Raw genomic sequence first — 22,568 nt, 5'->3', positions numbered from 1 at the left:
GAGCGAGGTCTTGGCTGGGTTGGTTGTGAGTGGCACGTCCTTGCTCAAGCTGAGGCACTAATTGCAGAGATAAGGGCCGTCTGGGAGAGAGCCTCGCACCAGTTTGGCTCTGTCTCTCAGAGAGCACTTGCAATGTCTCTTCATTAGCTTATATGTCGTGCCTCTGCTGCAGTTTATGGGATATTTGTGGGAATTTGCTTGATTTTGTTTAGTGAACACTGCAAAGCTGCTGTTTTGAGGCTGAGACAGAAACAAAGGTATTTACAATACTTTGGGTTGTCTTCTACACATTGACTGACATTGAAAATGCTTCAAAGGAAGAACAGGGTGGATTTCGTGTGTGTGTGTGTGTGTGTGTGTGTACTGTAGCTGAAAGTATTTAATCTTGGGTTCCAAAAATATCCCCCTAAACGAGTTGATGGATAATATCTCTTTGAACTTTTTCTGCTTCTGCTTCTGTTGTGTGTTATTCCATGTTCTGAGAACCGTATCACATTCCATGTATGCCTATTGTCATTCTGTCCTTCTGTAAATGCCATATTGGCCGTAGCAAGCTCTTTATGACTGATGGACTGTCTAGTATTTCATGCCGGGGCTGACTCCATCATAATATTGTTTTCTATAATTTAGCCTATTAATCCATTTTTTTTCACATAAAACAGCCTTCACAGCCTATTTTACTCTTGCAAATTCAACTTGTAATAGGACTATAAATGGTCATGTGGTTTCTCAGTCTTGTGAAGAGGGAAAAGTGAAGTATGTTTTGTATTTAAGTGTTTTGTGATGAGAGATAGTCTGGGTGCTCTGAGCTCATGGGCAGCGCCTCGCTATTTGGCGGGCCCGGTTCGTGCCACTGGAATGTGCAGAGGAAATGGACTGCATACTCGCCATGCAAATCACACTCGGCCTCAGTAACTGTTTGGAATGCGTATGTTGCAGATGTCTTTCAGGAACCGTCTGCATGAGAATTGAGAATATGGTCGTCATGCACTGACTGGAGCAGAGCTTAAAAGGGCCTTTCATATGAAGTGCTCGGGCTCTCTGATGCTCTGCGTACTCTGTTTGCATTCTCACAGTCTGCAGTGTCTGCAGTGACCCAATTCTGAGGTCCCGGAGGTGATGGCAGTGGTGTTCTCAGGGGGCAGTGAGGGCGGTGAGCCATTCAGCCTGAAGTGCCCAAAGTCATGTGTAGTGGGTCATTATGCTTAGCATTGTCGTGCGATAGGCTACTTATTCAGGGCTTTACCATCCTTTTTAAGTCAAACAAGGCAAACAGGTTTCACCCTGCGACCCTGTATTGCTTTTGGAGTCAGCGGCACAAGAGGTTGCAGTTCTGCTGAGGTTATGAAGTAGAAGGACCAGCTATCTGACCACAGCATCACGCTTTTGGGAAGCCCACACCTAAGAACATCAGATAGCCTAGCCTTTAGCAACGCCCTTAGATATTATCAAAAGCATGCTGCCTCGGTATGCAGTGAAGGGAAAGACTCTTTATGGGGACAGGATTTGCCTGTTTGAAGAGTTACCACCTTTGTAACACGATGGAGACTTTTAAAGGGCTGAGACCAATGTGTAGAGTACATGACGTACATGGCACATGAATTAGGATTCTGAGAATGCCTGTTTAGGGTTCGACTACTACCATTAGAAAACGATTCAATAGAGGGTCCTGCATACAGTATGAACAGTTGGTGTTAATTTAGCAACGATGTGTGAAGAAATCAACAGACTGGAACAGTCTTAGTTACAGTATTTTCAACAAAGCATTTTTTTTTTATTGCTGTACTTCATCTGTAGTTAGACAGTTATTAAATAAAGCCTGTAATTATATTGTGTAATTATATTGTTCCGTCACTGTTTTTCATAAAGGCAATTAAGATTGTCAAAAATGTTAACAATTCTGTGGTGTGTCACGGGCCACGGCAGTACAGTACAGTCACATTGCTATGATTCCTGTGACTTGAACATCAGCTGGTTGTGTGGGCGTGATAATGACATGTGATACTACAGTATGCAGTGGCTGAGGCGTCAGTGTCACATTAACTGCTTAAACGATCGCTGACACTATCTGTGGAACCTTATTGTTCTCGCCAGTTACGAGTCGTATGGATAGTTAATGTATATATACAGATTATATATGTATATGTTTTTATTTTATTTATTTTTTAAAATTTTTACTATATTTAAAGTCCCTTGCCATCGGACTTAAATCCAAGGCCCTCTGTTCCCTCTTTATCTTGGCTTGTGGAGCCCCATGAGATGTGACTGATGTAGGCTTATTGGTTGACAGTGTGCATCCAGGAAGCTGTTGCGTGTGGGTGAAAGATGCAGCCCTGGGCATAAATTATGCATACACTTTTTTTGGCTCGCTGTCTTTTGTTGTGAACTTGCCAGTAGTTTTACTCCAGATGAAGGACTGGACTGATGGTCCTGCAGCACTGAAGTGTCAGTTTCCCATTTGTGCTGTGTGAAGGCGCAATAGAAAAGATATCCTAGATATAGGATGGAAGGGGATTGGACCTGTCGAAGGAGCCAAATGTTAACTCAGCTTTTCTCTTCACTCCCCCCGCTTGCTCTCTCACTTTTGATCAAAGAAAATGCTGATAAAAGCTTAAACGGCCTCTTTTATACTGAAGCCGTTTTATATTCTGCACCCAACATGCCTGTTTAAGCAGAAAAGTGTAGTATGATGAAAAGAAAATGGTGGTTTACCTGCTTAACATTTCTGACTGTAGGCTACAGTCTGATGACAATAATATTGTGATGTTCTGTAATATTGAGTTATTATTATGGCCACTGTAAAGCCAGCCCTTTCAGCAAGGGTCCATGTTTTCAAAACCAGTGAATCTGTAGGGGATATCAAGAAAAACATGGGCTTAGGGGGTCATATTTTTCCCTTGTGAAAGTAGCTCATACACATTTAATGTGTAGAACAGGAAGTTACAGGATGTTTATTTAGTAGAAAAACACACATAGCATACAAAATAATTATATTGGGTGTAAGATCATTTGGAACACAGAACTGTATCAAAGTACGTCTGCAGATATTCAGTATTCCATTTACTCCACTGACATACACAATACTGAACGATCTATGAACATAGCGTTATATGTCATAATGGCCACTAACTGCTGTGAGCTCAATCAATAACGAGTCCTCTTTGACTTCCTGCACTTTCACATCCTCTTCCACTGATGAGGGGCTTTTGGGAAAACTCAGCTCTCGTCTCTCACCACAGGGGTCGGGGGAAGAACGGGGCTGCTCACTTCCTGATTCACTTTATAGTCCTCATGCCTTAGCACTTTAAACACACCAAGCCCACCATCAGGCCAGGTGCTGAACACATGCAGAGGACTCGCTGACACAGCACAACTGAGCAATTGACATTATTGTCAATCTCAGCCCTTTTCCCTCAAAACTTTTCTCAGAACTCTTTTGCATTTGCCTGAACTACTAAGCCTATGTCAGGTATTAATAATTGTTTTTTAGCCTTTTTTTCTGGCTTAGGCAGGTTTTTGGGGAGATATTGTTGAAGTGATTAACAAGGTCTGTAGGCCTACAGTATGCGAATCTTGGGTGAGATTGTCTAATACCTAAGGTCTCCTTTGCATTGCAGCTTATTATATCCCTCATTTTGTCGCTTTGGATAAAAGTGTCTGCTAAATGAATACATGTAAATGTCTAAATGTCTTTTATTGAGAGCATCTCATGAGCATATGGATGGCCTGCCACCATGCCACAATTTGTAGTGTTATCCGCAGGATTTTGGTGAAGGTTTACTCAATGGGCTCAAAATCCAGTTTGATTCAATGTGTTCTCCATCCTCTCATCTGCAGTGGCCTCGAAACACCAACCACATAGCCACGCCAATCGGAGGCAAGCAAATGTTCTCTTGATTTATCTGGTTTGTGGTAATGTCAAACCAAAAGCAAAACATAAATAGCGAGGTCTTGTGGAGCTTTTCACTGCACAGCTTCGCTCAGAGTAATGGGAAATACCCCTGGAGAAGTGAAACCCTCCAGTAAGGCAGAAAGAGAGTTCCAGTAAGCGAGGTGTGTGTTTTTTTGTTATTTTGTGGGAATGTAGAACTTAAGTGAACGGTTTCAGAGTGACTTTTATAGGTAGCTTTGGAAGGCTGAGTAAGACAGAGCTGGAGCAAGAGGCTCGTACTCCACACATGACCTTCCTGATGGGAGCTGATTGCCTTTTTCCTAAAGTGAAGCCAGCTTCCCTCCTCCCACCCAGGCACACCGCCACTCCGCACCGCCACGCAGCGGATAGAGACGGAGCACAGCTCTGGACGGAAGCTGGCCTGGCCCATTTACTGACTCTCTTGTCAGGCATCTGAGTCCTAAGATGGAGCTCATCTGTGATTGTTGTTGTGCATTGTTATAACCAGTTCCAGATTTCAACTAGTTCTGGAATCTTTTCTGCAATGTAACTTTTTGGGGAAAACAAAAATAAGATCCTTGATAATAGCTCCGCTTTAACCCTCTCTGGCTTAGTCTTCTATTCTTTGGTCTCTTCAACTGTTCGTTCAGATGAAAGCGTAGGCAAAGTAATTGGAGTATTAGTAATGCTGAGAGGCCTGGTCTGACCACAGTTGTGGTTCTCACCTGCTTCAGTACCAACAGAACACCAGGGAAGCTGAAAACAATGGGCACATTTCAAAAGGAATTCAAATGTATTTCCTGTGAAGTCTAGGCTCAGTGTTCAACCCTACTTCAACAGATGACATCACTGAACAAATATGCCTATCCCAAGGGCCTAGCATGCTGTGTGTGAATTGATCAAATTAGTCCCTAGGCTTTAAAGAAACTCTCTCCATTCAAAGAAGAAATTGTGTCCTCCTGTCTGTTTTCCTGTCTACTGGAATGCGTTGCCTGGGAGTTTGTGCCAATAAGGATTAGATCTGCTGCTCATGTGAGCAGTGTAACACCACTAGACTCTCGCTCCTCAAGCTCCTCTCATGTTCCCTTTTACACAACAGGTGGGCATGGGCAGACAAACAGTTGCCTTGCTGGCTGCTTGCCCATTGTGTGGCAGCATGTTACTGTAGATGTTCACTGTAGCCTCTGAGCGACCCCTGTCAAAGTCCTTAGTCGCACGTGTCCACTCAGTGGCCATCTTGTTGATGACTCTTTGTAAAAGTATTTTACTAATGTTAGATGATGGTCCTCTTGATTGGAGTAAGGAAACGCCAACCCTTCCTGTCCCAGTTGGATGTAATCGTATCAATGAATTACGTAGATTGTGAAAACTTGATGGTATACCTGATTGTGTTTAACTAGTTTGTTTAACTAGTGGCTTAGTAACTAATTTAGCCAATTACAATTTCATGAAAAGTTACAATGGGCTCGTAAGAGGCACTGCAATGAATGGTGATGACAAATAGATGATTTGCTTTGATTTGTCTTTCCCTGCTTGTATTATAAATGAAATGCATATCACACTCCTGTCTGTTCTAGTTAGAACAATGTTCTATAAATTGGTATGGAGTTTGACTTCTTGTTGATATGTCCTGAAATAGCCAGCATCAGTTCTGTTGAAAGATGAGAGATGTTTTCCATACATTGTTCAGTTGCTGATGTCTGTCTGTATTGAATGAATGAATGCTGTTGAATTGATGTGACATTTATTCATCAAAACTAGAGTGACCCATATGGGCATAGCAGGCTTGTTGTGTGTGTCCCATGTTCAGCCTACTGTAGCCTTGTTAGCAGAAAGTCTGCATTTCACTTAATCAGGTTTGAAATCTGCACGCGCGGGGTGTAAAACAGGATGCGGCTGCTTGTAAAGCTCTCTTAAAAACTCTCCGTCATTAGCGGCGCGTTGGAGCGACCTTTTGTGTGGCATAAGGGCGTGCTAAGCTCGAGTTCCCCCTTTTGACGCCACGCCACTAACGGCTGCCTTTGTAAAATGTGAGCCGTGGAGCGGCTTCTAAGACTGCCCACATTTTCTTCGTCCTTGGCATTTCTGAGGCCTGCCGACTTAATTGGGGAAAATGGAAAAGCTGGAAAAAGTGTGTAAAGCGTTTCTTCTCCTTCTCTCTCTCCTCCTCTCCTCCTCCTGTACTCCACTAAGAGCTTGCATGACACACAAAGACTGGCTTTGTCAGACCAAGCTGAGGCCAAGAAGGGTTATGTGGGAGTCTGTCCACCCACCTAAGTGGAGTCTGGCACATCAGCTAGCCTATCCACTGGTCAGCAGGGAATGAAACCGTAAATCAAAAGCATGAAGCAAAGTCTAATGAGTGACACAAAACCTGCCTCAATGAAATTAAGTTTACTCTGCAAGGCTGTGATTGTGTTTCATGGGTTGCCACTCATCAGGGTCTGATGTGTGTTATGCACTAAATCACTTAAAAGTCCATGTGTCAGGCCAAGTGGTGAAAAATAAAAAATAAAATATTTTAATTTAAAAAGAGATTTTCATAGCAGCCTTAGTTAGGTGAGTATGCTATGGTGTGTAATCAACATCAGATGATGTCTTAACAGAGCCTAAACTTCAAAAATGGGAAATGTTGCACTTCCTGAAAAATGGTCTGGAAAAATGGTGTGAGATAAATGGAAACGTTTGCCATTCTTCCCCATCTCTCACTCTCCCACTCTTTCTCTCTCTCTCCCTCTCTCTCTCTGTCTTTCTCTCGCTCTGTCCTTCTCTCTCTCCCACTCTCTCTGTCTCTCTCTCTTTCTCTCTCTGTCTCTCTTTCTCTCTCTCTCTCTCTCTCTCTCTCAGACACACACACACACACACACAGCAGGCAGCCAGCTTCCTTGTCTTGATCTCAGTGTGAAGGCAGTCAGCAGTAGTAGTTGGCCCTGGGTCTGCTTAAGGCTGTCTTATCAGGACTGCTGCATGGGCACATCTGCCCTCCGAAGCCGTTGGGCTCTTCTGTGGGCTGCATGCTGAAGTGTGAGCAGTCCAGACTCACACACGGCCGGGGTCTTCACACAGCACAGCACTCAGGGATCTCTTTACCACTGCGGCACGCCGTGTTTTTCTCCTCTGTGAGTATTGTGTAAATCTTGCCGCATTTTTTTCCTGAAGTGTGTTCCCCTCACTTTCTGTCTCCCTCTTTTTGTTTTTCATCCTTGCTGTGCGTGCACTTCTCTCTCTGAGGACATCTGTTGTTGTGATCTGTGAGGCACTGGCTCTAGATTTGTGTTGGAAACGTGTATGTGTGTGTGTGTATGTGTGTGTGTGTGGGGGAGAGAGATAGAGAGAGAGACAGAGACAGACAGTAACTGTGTGTGATCTCCAGTTTACTCACCAGAGACTGTGAGGCCTACAGGGCTTCACAGAAGCATTGTTTTGACGTATCTGAGAATTCTAGCCTGTCAAGAGTTCTTTTCCAAAGTTTTGCTTATGGTGTGATTTTGCTCCACATGAAAGCTGTTGTAACATACCATGCTACTCTTGTCTTTTGGGGAACTCTTAAAAATGGGACTTAAATGAACAGACTGGCCACAGCCCTGTGAGGCCCATTAAAGGATGTGATGAAGCAGCTTGATATTCAGCTCAACATCCTTTCTGAAGACCCTTGCCAAACCATTCAATCAGCTCAGAACCTCTGAGATGTAGCCCAGAGAATGTTAACACAAGTTAAGTAGCTGCTGCCCTTTTAAGCCACTTCTTTGTCTTTTAAATGACAAAGTAAAGCAAGGCAAAGCAATGCCAAAAAAGCCTGTTCTACTGAACACTGCAGTGCTTGTTTTGTGCTGAGAGTTTGTTTAAAAGCACAAGTTTAGAGCGTATTTATGACAGAATAGCATTGAAGCCTAACATAAATGCAGGTGGACATCAACAGTCATGTTTGACGATGGATTTTATCTCACAAAAGATTTAAAACTGAAAGTAGCATTTATTTTGGCCACGATCTTCCTCTCTCTCGTTCCTCAAAAAGCTCTGACAGGATGTTGAGTTTAAGATAAACATTGCGTCATCATGGCTGAAGTCGGTTTAATTCCTCTGGGTGTTGGGGACTCTGACTCAAAGCAGCACTGCGGCACATCATCCGTTTATTACAGAGTGTTGCAGAGGTAAGAACCACCACTATCATCATCATGCATCAACACTTTTAGTCAACCAGTCAGCCTGTACTTCCTCTTACAGTTTTGGTTGTGTCACAGATATCGTCTTAAGGACCACAGAGTAGTGGGTGTGTAGGACTCGGTAGTGATTTGCTTATCCTCTTCTTTGGTGTGGGAATTCGGTGCGGTGTATGGGTTGTAGCGAAAACCAGGTGTGAGAGAAACAGAAAGCAGACACCTCCATAGATGTCACGAGTGGAGCTGGCCTACTTACTCATTAGTCTGACACCGTTATCCAAAGCCACTTTCATACAGCTAGCAGCACAAGGGCCAGCCTCCCCAGAGAGACTCAGGGTAAAGTGCCTTGCTTGCTATGGGCACAATGGTGGCCAACCAGGAATTGAACCCACAACTTTTTCTGGCTACTGTATGTTAGCCCAGCTCATTCTCCACTCACTATCACTGCAGTAGAGCTGTCAGAATCTGGCTGGTCCTCTAAAGTGAGGGTGTAACATGCTGATATTTGGGCATACTGTGCTCTACACACTTTGATGTAACTAGATAGTTTTCACAGTGAAAGAAAGAAACAATATTGCTTTACTGTAGACTTTTTAAACACCATTACAAGCTACAATGCAAACTTCAGTGCAACTAACATATCCACTTACTGAGGTAGAAAATTCTTGAGTCTTGGTTGAAGAATAAAAATGCATTAGATATGAGCTCTGGCAACAAATAGAAATGAGTGGTAAACAAATATCTTATATGCTGTTCCTTCTAGCTAAGATGGAAACTGTTGAATATGTCTTCTGAAACTGAGTGTTTCCGCAAATAACATATTGCTCAATTTAAGTACGTGAGTCATCCGGGTGAGCACATTAACTTTCATATAGTCATGGAGACATTAGCTTGTTTGAATGTGACTGCATTTTACAGTACTGTTCAATGCTCTTTAATTTTCCTTTACATCTATGTAGCCTATGTTTTTAGCAATCCATCAGTTCAATTTTGCTTTGTGTTTGTTTACTGACAAAGAAAGGTCCAAATCTTATTCTGTATAACAGGGGCTTTTGGCTTTTTTCTTTAAATCTGTGTATGTTTTTGATAAGAATTTCATCATCACATTGACTTGACTGTTAGAATCAGCTGTTTTTAAAAATTAGGATGTTTAATTATCCCCATCCTTCAGCTCAAAGCGCCCTGGGCCTGCATGAGGACAGGTTACGATTAGCATAGGGGACCCACCAGGAGAGGCACACATGATCCTACATCAAAGGCTTTGCTTTCCAGGGCATAACCGTTTGAAAGGGCATCACTGTTACTTTGAAACATCCTGAGTCCTAAGTCCACAGAACACCCTTTCATTACTTTTTTGAAGACCATTTTAAGTCATTAACAGAATTTTATGATTATCATAAACGCTAGGCTTGCAATGGCTAAGACATGTGAGGAACACAGGGAGAGTTGTGTAGCAGTCGTCCACATTTATGTTGAGTCTTAGTCGCTACAGATTTCAGGAACAGAGGCCGAAATCTTATGTTCTTGTTCAGGCCTCACTTTTTATCTGCTTTTTTTTAGGAACTACTACACACATCAGAAATACTGACTGAAGCAATGTAATTAAATACGCAGCCAGCCTAGTACTTATGGGTGTGGTCACTCAAAAGCCATATTCCATTTTTCAACTTTTTTAACTAATGTTGTTGAAGCAGGGGAATTTGACAGGATACTCTAAATATAGCCAAACCACAGTCCGCTGTGCAATTTTTACTTCCTGCCAGATAAGTTACATGGGGTGCATGCTTTCTGTAAAGCTTAAGTAGCCTTAAAATGTGATGATAAGCTAATCTGAATAACAGAGAGTCTGTAAATGGTTGTTATGATAGCTTTATGATTTTGCCTAGATGTTAACCCCCTGGGCCATATGGATTTGTTTTACATATGGAGTTACACTGACATTTTATTTTCTCTGCTCTGATGTTTTATACTGTATATTAATTAAGAACCTGTTTTGCAAAGTAGGCCTTATCCTACTAGGACAAAACTGTAAGCTGAAAGGGATGTGTGCTAGTGTTACACAGTTTACATTTTAGAAAATGTGTCCTTGTAAGTTGCCTGGGTCGAAAGTCTACACTAGATCAGAAACACCTCCTTAATCTGATTGAATAATCTACCTGACATGACATAATCTACGCGACCTCAAGCAAAGTCTCCAAAATGTATTTCCATTTCGGGCCCTCACAGAGACTCGTGCTATAGTGGCTTGTTCCGTGCTGTGATTCAGATGAGGCTTTTATCTGGGTCATTTTATTTGGGACTTGCTGGTGGATAATTGGCCTGGTTTTTCACAGAAATGTTAGGTTGTCTGTGGAACACTTTCCTCTACAAAGTAAGAGTGTAAGTGTGCGCATGGTGTTTAAATTATGCCTGGCTTTTCTCTGCAGTATAATGTAGTATCGTAATCTCAACTCTCCTTCGCCTTAAAAGAAAGACGCCTGAAACATCTGATCAGAATGGGACCATCGGATCACACGCTCTCTCTTGCAACAGAGCACCTTCTTTGAGGGTTATTTGTAATTCCCTTTCCCCCCCGCTTTGCTGATGTCTTAAAATAGTCAACCCAGTGAGTGTGCCAGGGCTGCTGATAGGGGCTCTTTTAAAGTGCTGTGCCCGTGAGCTGGCTCTGTTCTCTCCTCTCTTCTCTCTCAAGTGCTGCTGTGTCCTCCTCGCGCTGGAGGCTGCGGTGCTGGTGCTCAGCTCCTCCGTCACATGACAGGACAAGGCCCTCGCACAGAGGAGCCCGCTGTGTGCTGTAATCAGATAAGGACCTGCGGCCCTCCTTCAATTAACTCAGCGCTCCGCACCCATCCAGGGCCGGTTGGGCTCGTCTGGGCTCCACTAAGCTAACTTCAGGTCACCTCGGCCCAGTGCGTTAGTGTTGGGTCGCAGCCAGCGCTGTGTGAATGCTGAGTTTAGAGCTCTCGCTTTTCCCTCTCAGGGCCAGGGATTAGGTCATGCTTTGCCCCAGACCAGGTACACACACACACGCATGCTTTGCCCCAGACCAGGTACACACACGCATGCTTTGACCCAGACCAGGTACACACACGCATGCTTTGCCCCAGACCAGGTACACTATGCAAGGTTTGCCCCAGACCAGGTACACACACGCATGGTTTGCCCCAGACCAGGTACACATATGCATGCTTTGCCCCAGACCAGGTACACACATGCATGGTTTGCCCTAGACCAGGTACACACACGCATGCTTTGACTCATTTGTTGGGGCTGCTTGAATGATGCCCTTCAGAGCTCCTTATTTACCACTCACATCGACTGTTGTGAACAAACAGCTCTTCAGAGCATGTTGGCTGGAATCGAGGTTGTTTTCCTGGAATTGCTGAAGCTCCGTTTCTGTATGCTGTGTTGTTTGTAATTTACTGGTGAATTTCATTCCTTCTCTTTCTTGCATGTCAAATGTTGTATTATAACTATATATTCTGCAGAAACATAAACAAATGTTGTATTATAACTATATATTCTGCAGAAATATAGAATCTAGTCTGTTCCGCCTTTCAGTTCCCTAAAGACGGACGGATTTGGCTGTTGTTAGGCTATACATTCAAACCTACCCACATTGTCAAAGTTGCCATAGAAACCTGGATTGTACTGTAACTGTTTGTGCAGCAGTAATAGCTATTTTATGTAGCCACCAGAATTAAGCTTTGTGAGTAGGAGGCACTAGTAAAGGAGTGATTGAGACAAACAGAGTGATGTGACCTTAGGCTTTTGAGACATCTTGAACCCTTTTAGTAGAGAAATATGTCTGTAGAGCAGCAGATCCTTTTTTTCAGTAGAAGCTGGTGGGAAGCTCATGTGGGGAAGCTCATGTCCTTCCAGCTGATACATTTTTCACTTTGATCCTTGTGGGATCTCTCATCAGATTTCTACAATGAAGATGAAAGGCCAGAGATCGCCATCATCTCCTAAATTGGAGTCACATAGATGAAGTCCAATCCATCAGAGTAATAGCCTCTGCTCCCAAGTGATTCTGTGACCAAATTGAAAGAATCCTCCATCGGACTGTTAATGCGTGTGTGTGTTTGTGTGTGTGTGTGGCCTTTTGCGTACCCTAGGATTCCGATCAATGAGGCCTTACTACAGGAAACCCCGAGCAGAAGCCTGGAAATCCCATTAGTGTGTGTGTGTGTGTGTGTCTGTGGGTGGGCGGTGGTGGGATATGCACTTTCTCTTCCCCTCCTTACTACAATTCTGTTCTTTCTTTCTCTATCTCTGCCTGCTTTGCTCCTTTCCAATATCTGTCTGTTGTTTGTGTGCCTCTATGTTTGTCTGTTTACATGTGTATCTCATTACCTTGTGCATCTCTCTGCCTCTCCCCAATCCAGCATCTCTCCCCCTCCCTCTCCTCTCCTCTTACTGAAAAGCATTAGCCTGGGCCTTCGCTAACTAGCCACCTGCCACTTCTCTCACGTTACCTCCCCTTAAGTGCTATCATTATCATAGCTAGTGGCCTGCTCTCAGACTCTCAGTAGGAGTGAGATAGTCAGTCAGGTCTCGTCAAGCACTGATGGATGACTGAAACGGCTTTGAGCTCCATTAGCAGGCCTGTGAGTAACCCCCCCCCCCCCCCCCCCCCGGCCCCCCACACGCACACGCACACACACGCACACACTCATACACACACATACACACTCCCCTCCCCATGCTGACCCGTCATGGTCAGGCCAATGTGTTATCAGGTGTGTGCTGCCCTGCTGGGGCTTCCCTGGGTCTGACAGTGCTGCACGGAGAGAGGCTCAGATGGGAGAGAGGCTCAGATGGGAGAGAGGCTCAGATGGGAGGCTCCGTTTTCTCCAGCACTTTGTCACAGGAGGGATCAGGGCTGGTGGTGGGAGGGAGCTGCTGGTGTGAACTTGATTGCTGCCGTTTGCTTATCTGTGTGTGTGTGTGGTTGTCTGTTTGTCTGTGTGTGTCTGTTTGTGTGTGTGTGTGTGTCTGTGTGTGTGTCTGTGTGTGTGTGTGTCTGTGTGTGTGTGTGTGTCTGTGTGTGTGTGTGTCTGTGTGTGTGTGTGTGTGTGTCTGTGTGTCTGTGTGTCGCTTTGTGTGCAACTTTCTATTACTGAAGAACCAGTTATTGCCTGGAGATGTGTTTGTAATGTGTGTGGGGTCAGAATGAAATCCTAAGCCTGTAGTCACATTTGTGAGGACACATTCAGTGCTCTGTGTGTTTCCCCCTTTTTCTCACATATTGCTCTTGTCTCTGTGTGTGATTCCTTCTCTTGAGGCTTTTTGTTTTTGATTCATTTTGATGCAGACTCATTCTGCTGAAGTGTTACATATCTGACATATCACTGTGTAATCACATATTACTAGTCATTAGACATTAGGGAGTTTGGATCTAAAATTGGTGAGCTACCTACAGTACATCATGTAAAAAACCTTGCAAAAATCTTGGCGCTGCAGTTGGTGCTGATGAAAGCTTGCTAACATGCTAACGTGGGGAACGTCAGATGTATCTATCTATTTCTATCTATCTATTTACATGACCATGTCTGTCTTGAGATTACACAAACAAAAGTTGTTGCTAATAAAAAACATTCCTTAAAAAGATGTCAAATTGTTGTGTATTATTGCTTAAGTGTTATATGACACATATAAATAATTTGGCCTCACCCTCCATAGTCCTCCTACCCTGTTCACACATTCTCAGGATCCCCCATGAGGATGCTTTTAATAGAACGCTACTTTCAGATTCGTCCCGTTCCTCTCCACTGACTCCTTACGTCTGTTATGTCCTCTGTGTGTGTGTGTGTGCGCGTGTGTGTGTGTGTCTATATCTATCTCTCTTCTGCAGAGTGAGGCAGTGAGCAACACTCAGAGCCGCCATGCTGAGAGGGGCGGCCACCACCAAGACCCCGCTGGCCAGGGCAGGGGCTTCGGACCGGAGTCAGGTGCCGTCCTCTCTCTCCGCCAACGCCATGAAGCCCTCCCGCCTCCTCAACTCCCACTCCCAGACCCCAGAGCAGCGCTTCAGCAAGGTAAGAGCCCGTGCAGCAGGCCTCTCCTCTGTGTATCTGCTCCATAGCCAAACTGATTTGGGAGATTCTTAATCTTGTTACTACTCAAATTGATGCTGTTTCTGATGTACCTAAAAAGTGTCAGGACATTTTTTTTGGCCTACTCAGATATAGAATATCCGACAATTATCTGGAATCTGACACTTAGCTGGAATATATGACAATTCCTGTCAATTCAGGATGCACGATGCAGTCTGATTTTCTGGATTTGGATGACAAAATATATAAATTATAAACTGGTTCTATTTGGATGTATGAGATAATATGTGCATCCAGACTGATGATCCTGAGTAACTGGGGATTGTCATTGTGCATCTGATCATCTGGTCACGTTATTGAGTATAAGTATCAGTATATATTTTTTTTTGATCCCGTGAGGGTAATTTGGTCTCTGCATTTAACCCAATCGGTGAATTAGTGAAACACAAACAGCACACAGTGAACACACAGTGAGGTGAAGCACACACTAATCCCGGCGCAGTGAGCTGCCTGCTTCAACGGCAGCGCTCGGGGAGCAGTGAGGGGTTAGGTGCCTTGCTCAAGGGCACTTCAGCCGCGGCCCACTGGTCGGGGCTCGAACCGGCAACCCTCCGGTTACAAGTCCAGAGTGCTACAGTAACCAGTGGGCCACGATCTGTGTGTTTGTTGCAGATGAAGAGGGCAAGTAGTGATGATGCCCTGGCCAAGCCTGCACTGGGACAAGTCCCACGCTCCCGCATGAGGAAGACCGTCACGTCAGGAGCCATTTCTGATCTGGCTGATTCTAAAATCCGCACCACCACAGGTAAGACAAAACACACACACAAACACACATTGATTTGCACACACAAGCACACACACACACACACACACACACACACACACATATACAGTCTTTACACTCAGTACACATGTCTGCATAGTGCGTACTGACACACAGACACACACACATGCACACGCACGCATGCACACACACACACTCACGCACACATACACCCTTCCTTCCTTTTTCATTGTTTCTTAATTGCCTTTAAATGTGGTTGAACATGGAGGCATGCATCCCCTTTTTACCTGAGGTGTGTTTTAAATGCCATCCTGCAGGGTCAGACGTGGCATGGGAACTGTATAGCCCAGACTTCTATCTCAGCCGCCACACTTTCCCATCAAATATTATACTTGGCAAAGCAGAGGTGCTGAGTCTGCTCTAAACAGAGCCCGTGTCTGCCATGTTTTGGTATGTTATTGTTTAATTGTTCCATGGTGTCGTAAACTGTTATTTCTTCTAAATCTGTTATCAATGACTGCCAGGCAGGGGGCTTGTGCCATGTGCTTGTGAACTTGAAGTTGACACGTCAGAGAGGAGTTATTTTTACGGCCACTAGGGGGCCACAGCGGATCGTTCCTGGACTGATGGGCCTCCTTTGGCCACGTTCGTCTCTCTGTAAACACTTAGATGTTCATCTTTAGAGTTTCATATCTGCCGTGCAGCTGTGCATCTGTTGAAACACAGTGTTCAGGTGACGAGGTGAACGCTCTCTGAAGCGTATTTTCCACGTCTTTGAACCGCTCGCTGCTTGCCAGGGGATGAGTGCCGGTGTTTGTTTGGTTAGAGTGTCCTGAAAAGAGGCCTTTGAACGGAGGCCATTTTTGTGTGAGATAATAAGGAAAGTATGACTTTTTGTTTCCAGAGTTAGTGTGTGCGTGACCACTTTGATGAGCACGCCTGGCTATTGTCCTCCTATAAAAAGGGTCATCCTTTTGCTCACAAGGGAATACTTTGAACGCCAGACAGGTCTGACTGGACCATTGTGTACATGTTTGTATGCCTTTTCATTTTTATCATATAATATCTTAAGAAGATAACCACAAAGTTCAGTGTTGGGTCAGTGTTAATCCCTGTGGACAGAGAGAACACCCAGGAAGGCTTATTGCTCACTGTGAAGGACGGTCCAACAACACAACACACACACATTATTACCTACTCCATCACTGTGGTAGGCTATTAGCTCCTTGCCCTTAAGAAAGATGGACTCATTCGTCAAGGGACGTCCTCATTTAGCATCATGGGTCAAGGGTGGAAAACTTACGATTCCCCCTTCTCCCTTCTGTCTGTCTGTGTGTGTGTGTGTGTGTGTGTGTGCGGGTGTGTGTCTGTGTGTATGTGTGTGGGGGAGCCCACTGATAACAGTAATGGAGTAGGGGTCCTTTAATGATGCCTGACGCCTCTAACCCGCCTGTTCTCAGACATTGAGGTTGCCATTGTCTGTAAGAAGAAAGCACGTGGTGCTGACTTCATGTCAGTGGGGGCTGTGCTGCTCATCTCATTAGAGAGGTTGAGTAGACAAAGTCAAAGAGTGTGATCCCACGTGAACCATACAATTATGTGATGCACACATGTAGTTATCCAGCTCAAGTGCTGTTATTGGATAATTAGCTGTTGAGGAACAGTGACAGCATAGCTTACAGTATGTAGGAAGATAATACTGTCATCTTCAAGGAATACATGGCTATCCTGAAGATGAGTGCTGTTCATTTTTGACCCTGTCTAATACTGATAGTCACATGTAGAATGTTGGATTCCAGAATTTCTTCCAATGTTCTAATTACAGTAATCCCAGCCGGCACACGACCGACCTTCAATGTTGAAATATAGGGGAAATAACGTCAGTTGTTGCGTCAATGTTGAAACAATGATTAAACAATGTTTAATGCTGAATGGTTGTAAAAGGGTATGTACTGTAGACAAACATTGAAACAACGTTGGTTGTAAAAAGGTCAAGAAAATCAATGTTGAATTATAGGTGAAATAATGTCATGAAATTTTGGCTCATTGTGTCTTTACACACAAGATACAACACTGGGAAATAAACCATTCACATCTATGTACATCTATGTACATACATCTTTTCTTTCAAAACTCTGATAACAAAATGATACACATCTGCATCATATGAATACACTTTCAGACACTTTATATATATTAAACACTGCAGTCTTTAATTTTCACTGCTTTTAATAGTGTGTAGTGTGCAGGAGCAAGTGTGTTGCAGAAAAGAGCAAGTGTGTTGCAGAATTGCAAAGCAGCGCTTTTGTTTAAGGTATGGTTACACTGTGTTTAAGGTATAGTAACAAAAGCTTCAAGTTTTGTTACTTTGGTCTAAGCATGTGTCTATAGTGTTCAAGCAATGGGCAAAAACTGTAACATGGTTTACCTTACCCCTACACAAGAATGAAGCTTTCTGTGAGCGCATGTTTGTTGTGGTCCTCCGGGTCCATGCGTTGACCTTTCTAAATGAGGGTGTGTGTGTGTGTGTGTGTGTTAGGCGCGGGTGAGAGAGTTCTCCCTGTGACTAGTGTTCAGGCTCACGTTGTGCAGGAATGCGTAGCACTTCTGGGCTCGGCATCGTGGCTAAATAGCGTGTGTGGGGTGGAGCTGCCTGTTGTTGAATACCCTACTGCTGCACATTGTTGGGTTGGGTGGTTCGCCCCCACATGACGGTTGGTGCACACTGTCACACGTCAATCAGCCCTCGGGAGGTGTTCATCTTCACCCAGGCAGATAAGTGGTGCCGTCACTCCTGAAAATCCATGCTCAATGAATGTGCTAATTTTATAACACCCATTACAAGCCGTCAAATTGTCTGCCAAATGTCAAGAATGCGTGCCCTCACATGTTTGCCTTACGCCTTTAAAAAACAGATGATTTGACAATGTGTTGTTGTCAGTGCCCACGTTAACAGTGTTGTGTTTAAGCCTGTGCCCCTACTGTATGTGCGTGTTTGTGTTTGGTTGATCTGTTTTTCAGTGTATGTGTGTATCTGTGTGTCTTTGTTTGTGTGTGTGTGTGTCTGTGTGTATACAGTGTTTGTGTGTGTGTATCTGTTTGTGTGTGTGTGTGTGTGTGTGTGTGTGTGTGTGTGCGTGCGTGTGTGTGTGTGTGTGTGTGTGTGTGTGTGTGTGTGTGTGTGTGTGTGTGTGTGTGTACAGTGTGTGTGTGTGTGTACAGTGTGTTTGTGTGTGTGTGTGTGTGTGTTTGTGTGTACAGTGTGTTTGTGTGTGTATAGTGTTGGTGTGTGTGTGTGTTCTGGGTTGGATCGCTCTGTTGCCCTCAGATCTGGTGGCCATCTGAGCCTGGTGGTTTGAACTCACAGAGTGCTTGTTTATCCAGAGCTCATTAAAACCTGCCGTCACACACACCGATCAAACGCTGTTTATTTGCAAGATCCCCAAATCACAGAAATGCGTCTCTCTGGGCTTTAGGAGATGACTCACAACAAGGAAAACCGACACAATCAAATCCCCTAAAATCACCCCGATGTTGTCAAAACAGTCTGGAAAAAAAGTGTCTGTTTACTGCTCTCTCTGTCACAGTGGAATGCAAAGCAGAAAGCATGGCCAATTTAGCTGCATACCTTATAGTGCCTAAATGGATATGCGGCTGTGGAAGACAAATAGCGAGGCAGCAGAGCGCTCAGTATTTTCTCTGCTATTATCAAGCTAACAGTCAGTCAGAGCAGATGCCAGATTCTGCCAGATTTATATCTAATAGACGAGGGGAAACTACACTTCAGTGGAAGTTAGCGGAGGTCCACAGACTGTAGGTTTTAATCAGGCTGAAAGCGCCTCTCAGGCAGGGTAGCATATGGCTTGATGGACATCTCTGAGTGGCAGATCTGGAGATGTGGTTGTGAGTGAGCATGCTTCTGGGCCTGGCATTTAGACTGTCCACATGCTCGTTTGATGATGGAGGGTATTTTCAAATGGTCATGTCGTGGTATTTTACTGTGTGTGAGAGAGGGCTTTGATTCTCAAGGGTGGCATTTTTATGTTGATGCCTTTTGAAGTTATGCCATGTCTCTTCTTTAGAGGGAGCTGTTCATTTATCAGTTTTCCCTCCTTGGCCCAGATCTGAATACTAAACACTGCTTTGAAGTTTAGTTTTTTTTTTTTTTTTTTTTGTAATTTGTTTGTGTATTATTTAAACGTTAGACCAACTGGTTGTGTTTTATTTTTGTCACTTGTCGGGTGTGGTGGTAGCATAATTTGAATTGTCATATTTTGATGCATTGGAATCAATGTGTGCTTTCGTGGGAAGCCACCTCAGTGTTGGGAATCCCTCATGCATGACCTACTAATCAGCCCAAACTCAGCTGCAGCTGTGCCACATCGCTGTAATTCGCATCAGCACATTGCACCGCCCATCACCACACACAACTCACCCCCTGAACCCCCCACAACACCCCCGACCTCCCCCAAGCCCACCTCCCCCTGCCCTGTCCCTTCACAAAGAGCCCTGCTCCCCCTAAAGCCGCTCCTCTGGCTCCACACCAGCCAGCCCTAGTCAGGCAGATAACGCATAAAGTTATTTCCTCTCCGGCTGCTCTCTGGCTATAAATTGGTTTGTGTAAGCTGATGGATGGCTGGGTCCATTGCCTGTGTCTGCTGTGAGAAGCAGCGGGTACCAGCCAGCCCCGCGCCCCATGCTGGGGATGCTCCAGATAGGACTGCTGCTGCTGCTGCCGCTGGTGATGAAGTGACAGCAGTCAGGGTTGATCCGCTGTCTGACAGAGATGTGTTTGGCAGTTTTCAGTATTACTTTTATTATCACACACATAATATATAAACACACACACAGGCATGCACGCACAAGGAACACACACACACTTGTGTTCTCTCTCTCTCTCCTCAATCTACTTTCCCTTTTTTCTGTCTCTCTCTCAAGCATACATTTGCATTTTGCAGATTGAAATAGGTCTGATGTAAAATGATGAATGTTGCAGTTTGTTTCAGACTTCAGAGCTAATAAAATATTCTGAAATTGTTGCTGCATGTTGCTGCTCCCTCACCCCCTTCCTCTCTCTCTCTTACAGTTGCACACACACTCAATTACTCACCCTCTCTCTCTCTCTCACACACACACACACACACTGCATCATATTTGTTATTCATTAATGTATAGCAGATCTAAGACTTGAATACAAACGATATGTTGTGGATCTGCTGGAGGAAGAATACGCTTGGACTCATTCACATGCATTGAGATCTACTGCATCAGGTTTTCCATTCTGTTCAGTTGAACACATCTTACTAATCGGACCTGGCAGGTCTGATGCACCAGTGGTGGACGGGATTCTAAATGTATATGGAGACTGAATGATTGCCATGGAGATTGAGCGCCCTTGGTAGTCGGTGTAACAAAGCTGTTAGGCGAGGGGTTAAAACACTACTGGGACCACACCACTTACTTGAGGACTTCATCAATATTTAAGTAGAGCTTGTGACCGACTGGGGAGGATCTCCAGCCAAGCGAGAGGACAGGAGGTGTCTGTGTGTGTGTGTGTGTGTGTGTGTGTGTGTGTGTGTGTGTGTGTGTGCGCGCTCGCTCACCTGGTTATAAATAGACCTCCTCCAGGAGGCACTCCCAGAGGCCTTTCTCACAGGTGGAGCCGCCTCAACCACTCATACCTCTCTCTCACACACACACGCACTCTCTCTTTCTCCTCCTCCCTCTCTCTCTTGCTCTTTTTATTTCTGTCTTTCCTCCTCTCTCATTCTCTTGCTATTTTCTTCTCTCTCCCCCTCCTTCTCTCTCTCTCTCCCTCCTCCACCCTCTCTCTCTCCCTCTCTCTCTCTCCCTGGGTATGGGCAGGTCCACGTGTGGGTTTAGGCGGTCCATGGCATTCATCTGAGCATGACATTGTTTAGATCTGAAGTTAAAATGTTCTGCAGGATTACACACAGTTTCGGAAGAACACTTGTAACAGTTCATGTTAGGAGAAGTGTGGACTGCCTTTTAAGTTGTTTTGTTTGTTTTTGACACATGACGGTGCAGCAGTCAAGTACAACCATAAGGCCATGTGTGGGGAAAGGGACTTGTCTGTTGGCCACCTGTCCTCGGACCAACTGAGTGAAGGGAAGTGAAGTGCTGGCGCAGCTCCCAGTGGTCATCATGTCATTGAGGCCTGATTGCATTCTCTCAGGAAGAGCTTATGTCACCGTCATCAGGCGCCAGTCACTCTCATTTATGAACTCGATGACTCAGGCGAGAAGTTGGGTCACCGTGCCGACAGTGCCCGGCCTTTCCCGTACATGGCATCTTATTATGGGATGGCAGAGCGGCGGTGGCTCTTCTCACACATGTCCGAGGAGTTGTAAATCACCGAAGCCTTTAATCAGGACCAAAGCCAGAGGTTGTGTCCTCTTGCTGCGTCCTCTTCCCAGATCATGTGGCATTTTTACGGGAAGAAAAGTTATAGCTCAAAGCACAATGCTTGTGCCAAAACTCTTGTAGGTTTATTTTTTGCCAGCAGGTTGTAACTTAGGGTAGGACAGCTGTTCCACATCGCAGATCATATGGATTTCTATGAAGATGGTTTCAGGCCTTGGGGGGTCTCACAGGGAGGGATGCTTCATCCTTTTTTTTGCCCATTTGCATCCCATCATCAGAATCATTGCCGTTTTCATAGCTCAGCCAAAAACAGTCATCTGTCTGGAGAAAGGGAGGGAGAGAGAGAGGGATGGGTCTGTGTGTGTGTGTGTGTGTGTGTGTGTGTGTGTGTGTGTGTGTGCCTGCTTAGCCCCTGTAGAGTTTGAGATGAGTGATGTTTGTGTCAGAACCATCCTGCAGCCTCCCGTCACCGTGAGGGATGAAGAGCAGAAGCAGCCGCAGCAGGGAAAGAAGGAGGGAGAGAAGGAGGGAGGATGGAACACAGAGGAGAGAAGAGGAGAGAGAAGGAGGGAGGATGGAACACAGAGGAGAGAGGGGGGGTGGGAACAGAGAGGGAGTATGGAGAGAAAAAGAGGGAGGATGGGAACAGAAAAGTGGAGAGAGGAGGGGAGTAGAGGGGGGGGTGGGGGGTGGGAGCTGGTGTGACTTGTACGTGCCCAGACAGCAGTCCCACCACCACCCCAGAGGATGATGGGAGTATTTGAGTCCAAAGGCCAGACAGCCCTGTGGGCCCCCCACTATTACCCCACCCCCCTCCACACCCCTCCTGGTATGAACGCACAGGGCCACCTGGCATCCCCGCTGGGACTGCGTGACCTCAATGTGCGGTCAGCCGTGACACGCCACCGCCGACAGACACTCTGCCGCACACGTACACCAGCAGGTAGACGGAACTGGCATGAGCACAGGCATCAACACTCAGCCACTGCCATCCTCACCACACACATACACACGCATACACACGCACACACACACACACAGCCACCCCCAAGCAACCTGCTCCCTGCAGAAACCTCAGACAAACAATGCTTTCAGAAAGGACACACAGTGTGCATCGTCCTGTGCTCTCACCTCATAGGGCAGTGGAAGGCCAAGGCAGATTCAGGCTGTTTCTGTGACTCAATGTCTAGACCAAAGCACAATATCAAGGTCATTGGTTTGGTTATACTCATACACATGCACTGAAGAGGAGAAAATTCATGTTTTCAGAGGGTTTTTTTTTTTAATCA

General features: G+C 45.1%; 1 protein-coding gene across 8 annotated transcripts in view; it reads left to right on the top strand.

Annotated features, from left to right (window-relative positions):
- specc1 (sperm antigen with calponin homology and coiled-coil domains 1) overlaps nt 1-22,568 on the top strand; it is an 86,343-nt gene that overhangs the window by 4,493 nt on the left and 59,282 nt on the right. For 2 of the 8 annotated variants that reach the window (XM_042091154.1, XM_042091155.1), the window contains exons 2-3: nt 13,910-14,093; nt 14,784-14,916. In XM_042091154.1, the coding sequence (XP_041947088.1) occupies nt 13,941-14,093; nt 14,784-14,916 (286 nt within the window). In that variant the 5' untranslated portion in view covers nt 13,910-13,940. Of the gene's footprint in view, nt 1-91; nt 258-2,069; nt 2,114-6,736; nt 7,012-7,977; nt 8,044-13,909; nt 14,094-14,783; nt 14,917-22,568 lie in introns of those variants that run through there. The other 6 variants (XM_042091156.1, XM_042091158.1, XM_042091153.1 and 3 more) reach the window with 6 other exon arrangements.

This window comes from Alosa sapidissima, chromosome 5 (assembly GCF_018492685.1).
Source record: "Alosa sapidissima isolate fAloSap1 chromosome 5, fAloSap1.pri, whole genome shotgun sequence".
Lineage (NCBI taxonomy): Eukaryota > Metazoa > Chordata > Actinopteri > Clupeiformes > Clupeidae > Alosa > Alosa sapidissima.
This window is presented reverse-complemented; position numbering and strand designations above follow the sequence as displayed.